Source organism: Rhopilema esculentum, chromosome 18 (genome assembly GCF_057945365.1).
Source record: "Rhopilema esculentum isolate cy_ngs chromosome 18, ASM5794536v1, whole genome shotgun sequence".
Lineage (NCBI taxonomy): Eukaryota > Metazoa > Cnidaria > Scyphozoa > Rhizostomeae > Rhizostomatidae > Rhopilema > Rhopilema esculentum.
The window spans coordinates 1,011,547-1,023,857 of NC_142832.1; the positions used below are offsets into that span (position 1 = coordinate 1,011,547).

At 35.7% G+C, this 12,311-nt stretch overlaps 1 protein-coding gene across 1 annotated transcript; it reads right to left on the reverse strand.

Annotated features, from left to right (window-relative positions):
• Positions 1–19: 19 nt before the first annotated feature.
• On the reverse strand, positions 20–11,943 carry LOC135680866 (uncharacterized). The gene is made up of 7 exons (XM_065195073.2): positions 11,096–11,943; positions 9,019–9,138; positions 7,218–7,426; positions 6,085–6,424; positions 5,385–5,479; positions 4,817–4,927; positions 20–3,935 (listed from the first exon to the last, which is right to left on the reverse strand). The coding sequence occupies exons 1-7, from the start codon at positions 11,250–11,252 to the stop codon at positions 3,684–3,686; spliced, it is 1,284 nt and encodes a 427-aa protein (XP_065051145.2). The 5' UTR covers positions 11,253–11,943; the 3' UTR covers positions 20–3,683.
• Positions 11,944–12,311: the final 368 nt, after the last annotated feature.

A 12,311-nucleotide genomic window follows, 5' to 3' on the forward strand; every position in this document is an offset into this window, starting at 1 on the left:
AAGTATTGGTGGGCGGTCGCCCCCCCTTGCCCCCCCCAAGTGTCCGCCACTGCTCACTATTACAAGGTAATTTGCAATTGGCTAGCCTGGTTTTACAAGAAAAAACTATAACAATCGTAATATAAAGGGAAAAACTTAGAAAAATAAAACAACAAAAATTAAAACGGATGTAATTCCGGATTTGTCCATGGTTTATTTTAGCAATAATAATAATAATAATAAGTAATAATAATAATAATGATAATAATAATAATGATTGAGGTATAAAGTATAATAAAATGTTAAATTAATAAAATGTGATGTACAGTTTAAGGATAAGAATTCATTAGGTTCAAATGCATTTCTTCTAGGACACCTCCAAAGACTTTGATAGTTTTAGTTTCTTTTTGAATAGCAAGATTGATATCTTGTCACGGGTTGTTTTTTCAAGTTGGTTAAAGATGCGGGCTCCTGGATATACAAACAACATTTTTTTCCAGCTTTAGTCATCATTTTCGATAAAACATAACAAGATCTATTGCCTCTTGTGTTTATTTCATGTTCACATCTTTTGAAGTAACCATTTAGGTGTTCATTTAGTAGATTAAGGATTTAAAAACAGCAATGACAAACCTTGTGCTTCGTGTTTTTTCAATGACCTTAACTTTGCTCTAGGGTTGACAATTCTGGCTGCTCTATTTTGTATATAATGTAGCTTGTTTACTGTTCCTTGGGGGTAGGGAAAGCTGTAATGGGTAGCAGTACAACAGTAATGGCTGTATTATTGTTTTATGTATCATAATTAACTTCATTCTGTGACAAAACTAAAATTTTGTTTTTTTTATTAAAACATTGATCTTCTGGTGAGATTCGATCACATGAACCACCTTTTGGCCAATTAGTCTACAGAGAGCTGTCAATCATGAAAAAGATTTTCATCATTATCAATCTGAATATTGTAACATTGTTTCAAAACGTGGGAAATTGAGAAGACTGCGAGATTTAGAAAGACATAGAATGCAAGATTCTTAGAAGATTTAGATAAACATTTGTAGGATAGGTAGGCAGTATTTGCCAACCTTTTTCACCCACAGCACATTTTTTTCATTGGAAAAGATCACGAGGCACACCATAAAAAAAAAATGTTAAGCAATTTAATTCTGTAGCCTATATTCACAATATAAAGTTGCACTCATCATAGTGCCTTAAATAGGAATCAATTAAACACAAAGAAAAGTAAAATAAAATAAAATTAAAATAAAATATATAACAAAAGAAATAAAATATATTTTCATGTGAAACCTGGGCTCATTTTCAAGCCCAATTAAGTGAAATTTGAGAATTTTCGCCGCGACACAGTGGTTGCAAAGCCATTCATTAGCCTCTTGGTAAAGTCGATGAAAGAAAATAAATAGACAGTTAATTATCAATCCATTGTGATACAGTTCATTATCAATCCATTGTGATACAGTTCATTACCAATAATAATAAACAAACGGATTAAAAATTGCATACAAATTAAAATCATATTTGGTGATTTGAAATCATAATCTTCAATAAAGCTGTAATTCTATTTTCAATCACTTTTTAAATCAATATAATGAAAATCATTGTTTACCGGTAAGTCCTTAAGGGCTCGATGCCGTATGGACAGAGCTGCACAGCTCACTGATGAGCGCATTAAGCGTGAAATTCAATCCTAATTTATACCCTGGTTCAATTGAGGCTTTAAAAGCCAGATTTAACCATACAGTTCACAGACAGTTGCGTAGCGAGGAGGCAAGATGGGGCGGACGCCCCCCCCCTAATTGGCAAAATCTCTTTGAGAAAAAGCGTATTTTGGCGTTTCAAAGGGTGTTGACCCCCATATTTCCCTTGCTCAGCTCGCCTTTGCTCCCCCCAATCTTACCACCCTGGCTACGCTACTGTTTATAGATGGTTGTCTAAAAATGGACAAACGCGATAGAGGGTGTGAATACAAAACAAATCTTGCAGCAAGATTCCGCAATTAGGTTCTGCCCACTTTAAGTTTCTATGAAATTCTATCCACTTTACATTACCTGGTGTTCGTGAATGTTAAAAAAGTTTATGGAAAATTATGAAAGAGTAGTTTAGAAAAGCTGTTAATATTAAGGCAGCTTCGCTCGAAGCGCCTTCTCCAGTAGCCTGAGTTCCAGACCCCAAAACTAAAAGTACTTGGAGTCTGAGGCTAAGGCTACTTCTCCAGGGGTGGACACTTTGTCAAATATTGAGGGAGGGGGAGGCCTATTGTTTTGATACGATGACGTCACATCTTCTCATTGTTTTAGAACAAAAAAACCATTGTTCTCCGAAATATTGGGGGGGGGGGCGACCGCTACTGGCCTTCTCGTGATGTGTCCTTCAAAATGGGGTCAAATACTGTATTACTAGGTGTTCATGTGTCATGTGATGCATAAAAAATGTGATAAAATATCGATATTCCATGGTTTGTCTGCTCTAAAAAGCATGTGATCATGTCTCCATATAAGATAGTTGACAAATGATGGGCCACAATATCGTTGTCCATGTGATTGAAAGGCATGTGATCAGTTCTCCATACAAGACGATTGACCAAAGATTGGTCACAATATCACGTGTCAAGTGGAGACATTTGGCATAAATTAAAATCCCCACATGCAGATGTAGCATACAGACCCTAATGACATGACAAAAGTAATATTTTCAAGCATCGATTACATACAAAGATTTTTTCATGTTTGCGGATTACTTGAATATCAATAAAAATTTGTGATCAAGATTTCACCTTCACAGTCTTGATGGTATTAAAAAAGCAGATAGGTAAGAAAGCAAATGGTTTCTTCTTATCGAACAATTTCTTCTTTCTCATAAAAGTAACAAGGTTCATAGGCGTACGAAAATTCTTTATTCTAAACTTCTCTTTTAGTCACATCAGAAGGCTTTGCCTATCTTCGCCTTGTGCTGGACAGCCAGCTAGATGAAACATCTCTACAACATTGAAGGAAGATTGCCATGTCCACTTTGCATTATGCTTGGTTTCCTTCTGTAAAACCGAACTGAACTAAATTGTAGCACGCAACATACAGCTCTGCCTTTGCCCATTGCAACTGCTGAGTATCAACAGTATCCTGGACTTAGGGCAGAAAACTTGCTTTGAAGGATGACGGAAGGCTTCCAGGCTCTTTGAAGGATTTGAAAACCTTTACTCTAAGCAAAAAGCAGCTGAATAACAACTTATAAAATACGCATAAAATCCAATTCAGTCCGTCCAGCATATAACAACGCAACTCAACCAAGCCAAAATGCTACTAAAATTCAAGCATCAGCTACAGAAGCATTGCTAGGCATCACATACATCATCTGGCATTATGCAAATCTTCTATCCAAGACCTTAAGGCGGTTATTTGCATCAGCTTTTTGGAGTGAAGCCCTTGCAAGAACCGATGACTAAACAAACTCTCTTCCAAGAACTGCAACCTGCTCTGTCGTATTGGGATCCCGCGAATCCATGCACTTTATAAAAAAGCCATACTTCCAGGGTACTTTTAGAAAACAGAACTGCAACATAATTTCTATGCAGATTCCATTTGTTATGCTATCGCCATTCAGTCGTTGATTAAAAGGAATGCACGATCGAGAAGTACGTTTTGCCATGTTAACTGGCAAGCTCAAAGAAGCAATACAGACTGAGCATACATATACGTCTATAAACCATCGTTTGGTTTTGGTTTCTGCCTTGATTCTATTAAAAACATTGCAATTTGGTGGCAAAGCTCTGACTTAATGTGCTGAGGGAATAAAAGGGTCTCATTTTTAGTAGAGCATATGGCTTTATAAACTTGCTGACCTCGTCTAGATGAAGATATTCTCCTTTTCGATTTTCTGCGGACTTTATGAATGAAGTAGTCTAACTGACCGAAGGAGACTTCTTCAAACATCAGGGATTTCTTTGAAATCTGAAATAGAAATAATAGCAATTCAAAAAGGCCTGCCTATCAAGGTGAATTCTGACTCCCTTCTCAGGGCCTACGCCACGAATTTGAAAGTGGGAGGAGGGGGCCAAGGCTAGCAAAAGTAGAGGCCAAGTCTTTTCCCCCTTTTACTGCAGCTTTAAAACTACTTGTTTCGCAAAAAGTGGGGGGCATGGTCCCTCCGGTGACGCAGGCCTTACTTCTTAATCGAGCAAGCGTGCCAGCCCACAACTAACTTGCAAAGAAGTTTAATGGCTTGAAAAAGCTAATTCAACACCAAATAGTCTTTACAGAAACGATCAACGTTAGTTTACCAAACCATAAAGGTTTCAAAGCAAATATTAGCTTTAGTGATAACATTATTCCGGAACTAACAGCCCCTTTTCCAATGATTTATTTACTTTACTTAAAAAATATTTCGGAAAAAGCAGCTTAATAATGAAATTAATAAGCAGTACGACGACAAAGAAAAAGAAATCATGTACACATGATGTCAGACGAACACATGATGTCTTTTTTCTTTGTCGTCGTACTGGTTATTTATTACTTAGAAAATTTACTAAAATTTACTTAAGAACACTTATGTCACACCAAATTACACCACGAGGTTTATCATATCTGCGGCAAAATGTCGGATAACCTTAAACTTTAAACATTGTTAACACACAAAGGAAGCATGTAAGCTGAAACTGAAACTCTATAACAATCTACTTCGAAAATGAAAATAGTCCAATAACATTGATATCTAGTAAGCCTGAAAATAAGTTGATACATTCAAGAATTTTATAGAAAATAAGTTGATGCTTAAGAAGGAGTGCCATGAAGGGGTAAAATAGATTTAAGGACAGTTAAAAAAATTGAAATACCTTTGACAATTCCTCGGCACTTGTATCGATTCCTTGAAGATTGATAATGAAATGTTTTTCATCTGAGTTCTGCATGGACAAGTACTTTTCCAGCTCAATCAGGATGTTCAGCTAAAAACAGACACCAAGAAATCTTAGCTTTGGGGACTAAACAATTTTGTGAATCATACTAATCCTTTTTTTTCTTTGTAATCTTGTTATTAATCAATCTTGCTATATAATCCTGACCCCGCCAAGTAATCCTGCTTTATAATCCTGGTTTTTGCTAAACAATTCTGACTTTGCTTTGCAATCTTGCCATATGATTCTGATTTCGTTCTGTAATCTCGCTATTTAATCCTGATTATATTCTATAATCTTGCGCATCGACTATTTGATTGCAGAACTTGTCGATTTTTATAGGCTCTAAGCTCTACTGATTCTTGCTTAAAATTGTCTTGAAATACTGCTGTGTCTCAATGTCGAATAAATTCTACAATCCCTTCATATTATTAACTACCCTTATTGTGCCAAAAGTATAGACGAACAAATATTAAAACTCTCAATTTACAAAAATTGGCAATCTTACCAAATTCCTTTCTTGTGAATTTTCTACAAGTTCAGATATATCTATGTCTGTCATTGGGTGTCTGCTTTTGTCGACATTGTCAACATCCTGTTGGGCTGGGAAGAGATAAAATTATAATGGAATTTTTAGACGATAAAATAGGACTGAATACTGAACAAGGCTTTATGTTGTATTGAAGAGATAAATCTGCAAGTTCGGATAACACGACGTCTGTAGGTGTTTTTTTTCGTTGTGTCGGTATTTTTTTTAAAAGCGCTCTTTAGGCCTACAGGTCTCAGCCGGCTGAGCTCTAAATGCCCAAAATTCTATGTTATTATGTGGTATCTGTTCTCAGGAGGTGTCCGTAATTGGAAGGTATCCTTCACTAGGAGGTGGCGGATACAGGGATGTGTCAGTTCATGGCAGGTGTTATGTTTTAATGGGTAGCGTCCCTTGCATTGGAGGTATGCAAAAGTCTACTTCACACGATGTTTGGAGGTACCTGACGTTAGAAGGTGTCTGTTGTTGGTAGATGTCCGTTACTTGGGGGTTTCCTTTACTTGGAGGTGGCTGTTAATTAGAGATGTCTTTTATGCGTTTACGTATGGAGCTACCATTAGGATAAGCCAATCAGCATCAACTGTATCTTTACCGTTAAGAAAGAAAACAACACATGGGTACATTTCAAAAATACTTAAAATAAACATCTTGAAATTCTTACCAAAACAGAATAAGATCACTATATCTGAAGAATTCTGTCTTGGCACAAATTCACTGTCAAGAATGTAGCCTTTAATAGAATCCCATACGACATCATTACGACCACTGGAGGTATCCACTGTCAAAAGTCGGTCTGACTTTTGAAAATATTCGATGAAATCATGTACTGTTTCTTCGTACTTTTGAAACCTCCTGTATGTTCTGCTGGTGTCGACTTCGTCACTGAGCCCAGATCCCTTGTTATCTTCCTTTTGTGCTTTGACTGCCACGTGACTTTTGTGCGTTTTGTTTATAAGTTGGTCCTTTTTCACAGAAAGATTGATTGCAAATGACACTGGAAACTGAAAGCACAATAGGAAATTACACGCTTTAATTACACGCTGAAATTGCACGCTAACGCAAGCAGGAAATCAAGCAGGAAAGGGAGCAATGACGAATAAATCGCTTTTGCACGTTGAGCGTTGAAGCAAAAAGAATCCTAAAGTTTGGTATAACAACAACGGAGGATCAACTTGGTTGATATCATGTAGGAGATGCGACAGGAAAAGGGGGAATAAAAAGGGGGAATAAAAAGAGATGGGGATAATAAGAATCGGAAAAAATAAGCATGGGAACAGACGAAAAGAGAATTGAAAGATAAACTAGAACAACTGAAGAGTGAAAAGAAAGGGGTAAGAAGGATAGGGAGAAGGAGAAGGAATGAAAGGTAAATTATAATGGGGGGGGGGAGAGGTGTAAATAGTACACAGCGATACAGTTTCTACCTTCCGAATTAAAAAAACTGACGGTATTAATACACCTAAGGTCACTGAAGAAAATTCATAACGTGAAATCACGATAAAAATGACTTTAACTAATTTCAGACACGACATTTTAACAGTTTACTGGTCTCATATAAATTGTTTGATGATGAATAGACGGAGCAGTACACGTTTTGGAGTGTAGGTAAGGACGGTTCGTGTAAAACAGCGTAGCAATACATATGGTTCTTGAATGGAAGTGCTTGTTGGGATTGGTTCAGTTTCAAATGTTCAGTAAAATCATTGAAAGTAGGCTGATACGTGTATTAGGTGTGGAAATTATAGCCAAGCATCAAAGTATTCCCAAATTATAAATTCAATTCTGAGTGTTTACCTCGAGTTCAAAGACACTCATCTCGGCGTCACAGTCCCTTATGAAAGATCCCTTGTTGGTTAGAGATTTCAGGTTTGGTATAACATCAATCAAAACCGGACGGTCGTCGGATCGACTGATCTCCTCCTGCAGGATGGACAAAACCCACTCAAGAGTAAGTATGCTGGCATTGTCTTTGATGAGTCTCTGAATATCCGCTGTCGACGCATCTAGAAAAGGAGCTACTTGTTTATCATAAAAACAGTTGCAGTATTTGTTAAGATTTCCCGGGTAATCCCAAAATCATACCTAGCATATGGACCCTCCATGCCTGGTTTCTACAACCATCTACCCAATATGCTTTAGCAAGTAACCTGGCCCAGTATTTCAACAATAGTTAATACGTACATCAAATAATAAGAAAATTACCTTGATTGTTAATGGCATATAACATGAATCAGCATCTGATGATTCAATAAGAATTAGAGGTCAATTCTACAGCGTTCCTCGTCATTTCTACCCTAACTGTTCACACTTTTTTCGTGTTTGAGTTTTCAAATGTATCAAAATTTTCCGTCGAAATTCGATGAGATGAGGCTCTCCATATCAATGAAGAGTTTTCAAAGCAAATCTGGCAAGTTTGTGCTAAAACAGCTTTGCTAAAAAAGCAGGGGAAAGAAGCTGTTACTTTTTATCATTACTCCGTTGCATTTCGAAGCTCGCAGGAAATCAGTTTTATTTCATTAATGAAGATATGAAGGAATTATCTAATAAATTCGGAGATGCCGTTATAAACACGACATAACATATATTGGAATTCGGGATATTCAAGAAAATTATCCTTCAAGTCTAGGTCCTTCATTATAAAGCATTGTAAATCTCCTCCGAAAAAACACCAGAATGACTTATAGAATTATTTTAGCACCATTCATTAAATTTTGTCAATCAAAAAGGCGTGGCATGTGAAAGACATGGATTTTAAGAAGCAATCATTTACGGCATCATACAATGTGCAATCTTCTCTACGAAATGAGTGGATATATTTTCCTGATTTTTCTCTATATAAGCGTTGTTTGATTAATATTTCAAATGTTTTCATATCTTGAAACGAGATATCTTCAAAGTTGTGAGGTTTTCTAAGCTTTGCGGAGATAAAAGCGTTCTATCTGCTGCTCTGCCATAAAACTTATTTTTTATCTGCTAGACTCAGCTGTCGGAATATAACAAGCGCTGATAAGATAAATTGCGTAATTTCACGAAGCCATTCGCATCTCGGTGATTCCAACAAAGATATAAAAGAAATTTACATAAAGAAATAAGTAAGTAACTAGACTTGTCTAGACAAAGTCTTTCTGGACAATCAAGGCAGTTCTGTTTTAAATAGTATTTTTGAGGTTTGTTCTTGGCTTGTTAAACTGCAAACAAGACCAAAATAAAAGGGAAAATTGCAAGCTTTTAAATATAAAAACCAGAAAATACAAAGATCTTAAGTCCCTCTTAGCATCAAACTGGTCAGAAAATTTCCAAATTTTGTTGAAATTCCTATAAATATCAAATTTACAGCCTCAAATAATCTAACTCTCATTGCAACCCTGACTGAGACACCACTCTAAAGTCCTCAATTTTCTCAGGTGTTGTAAGAATAACAGGACTACACTTAATGCTGTTCTGTAGATAAATACCCAACTGAAAGTATCGTGTGTGTATCCAACAGGGGGCATGGGTACAATATTCACAAAGTTTAGAGCAATTGTTATTAAAAAAGGGAAAGAACTGTCTTCATGGTTGTTTTCAAATGGCAGAACGAAAAGTAAAAACAAACCTTCAGCATCAAATCTCTCAGCAATACTACGAAGAATAAAAAGCTCTGCACTGATAAATTTGAAATTGAATTCGTTCACCAAGTTATGGACTATGCAGCCTTTCCCACATCCAGGGCCACCTGAAAATGTAGAACACTCTTATAAAACACATTTATAGTTCATACTAATCAGTAACATGAGTCACTGACAAAATGAATTTAAAATCCAAACCTTTTTATGTACACATTTACAAGTAAAATCTAGATAAAGTTTTGTAGAAGAAATTATTTACTTAACAGTACCTTAGATTTTCAATTTTCGCACCCTAAAAACCATATAAATTATTCTGCAACAGGAGTGATCGACTACAAAAGATGGGACAAACATTCCATTTAAAAATTTATTAACCTTCCTTCCCCTTCACAGTTGGGGGTAAATCGCTATTGTGTCCAAGCAAGTTTCCACACTCCAGGATTCAGCAGTATTAGAAAAAGTTGCCAACCTTTCTAAAATTGTTTAGCCCCATCATCTGAACAATCTAGTGTCAACCCTTTATTATAACCTCTCTGCTATAATAAATAAAGAAATAAGTATGCTTCTCAGAAAGCCATCTTTTTTCTTTTATGCTTCCAAGTCTGTACCCCTTTTAATACTTGCTATTATACTGATTTGTAAGTATGCCCTCATTGACACAATTTGAACCACCCTCTCTATGCTGATAGGCATAACTTGACCCCTTGGAATAAAACTCTTATAATTTTGAACCTTTTACTTAACAAACTTGTATTTTAACAGGACCCTTAGTGATAGCAGTATTATCTTTACTGAAAAGGCTATCCTGTATAAATATGGTAGATTATTATTATCATTATTATTATTCCTTGAATCTTATCCACTAAATAGCTCCTAAACCCCTGAGCTCCATGGTTCACTAAGCTTTTGAGATTCTGTAAAGAAAATTCTGTATTTATTAATAAATGTCAAATCTTAATGTTTTCATGTTTAATTCAGTTGATAACAAATGGGGAATAAATTAAAAACTTTGAGAAATGCCTCTGCAAACAATTCCTATCTCAAAACCAATTTAATAATTTGTCTTTTCTCCTCATAAACAGGAAGACTTTTGCGTACCAATTAAAATAACTGTGTTTCTATGACAACATAAATCACCTAATTATTGCTGTTCAATGATTTTAATTTTACAGTTTGCAGAGTAAATTAAAGGCTAAATAAAAACCAAAAAGGTCTTAGCCTTGTGGCAGCAGGTGCATTGGAAAGTCCACATCACAATAATGTGGCGACTTTTAAAGTTAAAAGCAGAGAGCCTTTGGTTTTATTTAATGCAGCAGCTGAGCTAGCAAACTAGTGGGATTCTTTAAAATGGAAAGGAATCCAATCTGCTGCTTTGAAACCAGACAAATCATAAAATCTTTGGTTTAAAATGAATTAATTGAAAAGGTTAAAATGTTAATGTGTCAAAGGAAGCTTATATAATTGTTCATTAAAATTCAAGAGGGATACTAGTGTTGATGTGAAAAAGGATTCATTTCAATAAAGAATTAACAAGCATAATCAATAAAATATTAACAAGCATTATAATCATAATTGCAGTTAACACTGCTATCAAAAACTCATTATCATAGTCTTATGAAATTAATCACCATTGTCACTGTGCTGGTTTATTTATCATGATCATAACAATCATCATCATAATCATAAACATTTGTATAATCATTTTTAATTTCCTTTGTATCTTTTCCCATGTCATTTTAATATTGAATATATAATCATGATTACTTTGTCTAACCAAATACATCCTATATATATATTTAAAATCTTACTGCATAGATGCATGAATTAAAACCAAGGTAATAGAATTAAGCAAAAAAGTTTCTATTTTGTTACACTATCAACGCTTCACTTACACAGAATGAGCAAATTACACAAGTCTAAACCAAGCTTTTCCTCATTAGATCCTTGAAGAAAGGCTTGGAGCCACCCCACCCCCTCCCCTATGACACTTGTTGGAGGGGTCTCATTCTTTTGCAAAGGCCCTTACAAATAGTTGACTTTAACTCGTATAACAAAATGACTTACCAAAGATAAAAACTATTCTCAGGCCATTATCAGAGATATTCTGTCCAATGCCCTCACCAACTACGATTGATGCTTTAGGTTTGAGAATTACGGTGTTCTTTCGTTTCACTTGCAAGTTTTCAATGTCATCCAGATTCTGACTAGCACTGCATCCCATATTTATGCGAAAAAACTTCAAACAGATCTTTCACCTCGACTTTAAGAAAGGAATCGATTCAAAATTTCCCCACCACACTGGAACCTACTGTCATCAATGTCCTCAAAGTCGTCCTTAACTGTCTGTACGGGCAAAGTTTGGTTGATACTTACTCTCCCAAATTTGATATAATCTAAAATCACGATTCAAGTGCTCGAAAACTTACTTTGGACATGAATATCATTACAGAAGCAAATAGACTCTTCCTTACAAAAACTTTGACCTGCTGATTTTAATCGTTGCATACGTAAACGCCCACAGTTATCAAAAGAGGGCATCTGGCAAACAGTGAGCTGGTTTATGGCCAGATTTCATAAGTGGCCTAATCGACAAAGTGAGATGTAAATAAGGTCTTTTCCGATGAAAACTTTCTAGACTTTGAGACTCTCTGTATCAATTCAATTCTTCCAGCAACTATTTACCAGGATAACAAACACGATTGCTAAATTTGAGCGACGACAATAGGCCAACGATATGCTTTGTGTCAGTCATGACATTCCACCTTCATCGAGATATTTCCCCTAAAATACCATGGAAAGCATATTGAATCGCATAGTAACTGTACACAAAAAGGCTTCCTTTCTAACATCAAGGTTTTCCCTCCAAATAAAATGCTTAGGATCCATTCCAATTCACCAACTTTTTTAGAAGTTCAAATTGTCGTTCCCAGGTCATTTTTAGCGGGAATGCTGTCGCCATGACAACGCGAAAAAGATTCGAGCCAAAATAACTCACTGTCTACGTCAAACCAAAATAGCGAATGAAAATTTCAGTTCAACAGCTCGCTAAATAAAAAGAGTCCCTAAAATTGTGTAACCGTTAGAACAGTCTTTCTAGTGATGTATCAAAAGTCTGTAAAATACTGCAAATCTTAGGCTTACTGTAATATTAATACACATGAAAGTGCGAGCCTGAAAATAACAATAAGAGGAAAATGATACTGATGCAGAGGTAAAACTGTAGAACTGCACATAGGTAATACGAAATCTTTTTTGTTTTCACAACAATCAAATCAAGATT

Coding starts and splice junctions, on each gene's coding strand:
- LOC135680866 (XM_065195073.2), bottom strand. CDS start 11,252: ATGGGATGCAGTGCTAGTCAGAATCTGGATGACATTGAAAACTTGCAA. Junction 9,139..11,095: donor GAGAATAGTTTTTATCTTTG/GTAAGTCATTTT, acceptor CTACATTTTCAG/GTGGCCCTGGATGTGGGAAA. Junction 3,936..4,816: donor GTGCCGAGGAATTGTCAAAG/GTATTTCAATTT, acceptor TTTCTATTTCAG/ATTTCAAAGAAATCCCTGAT.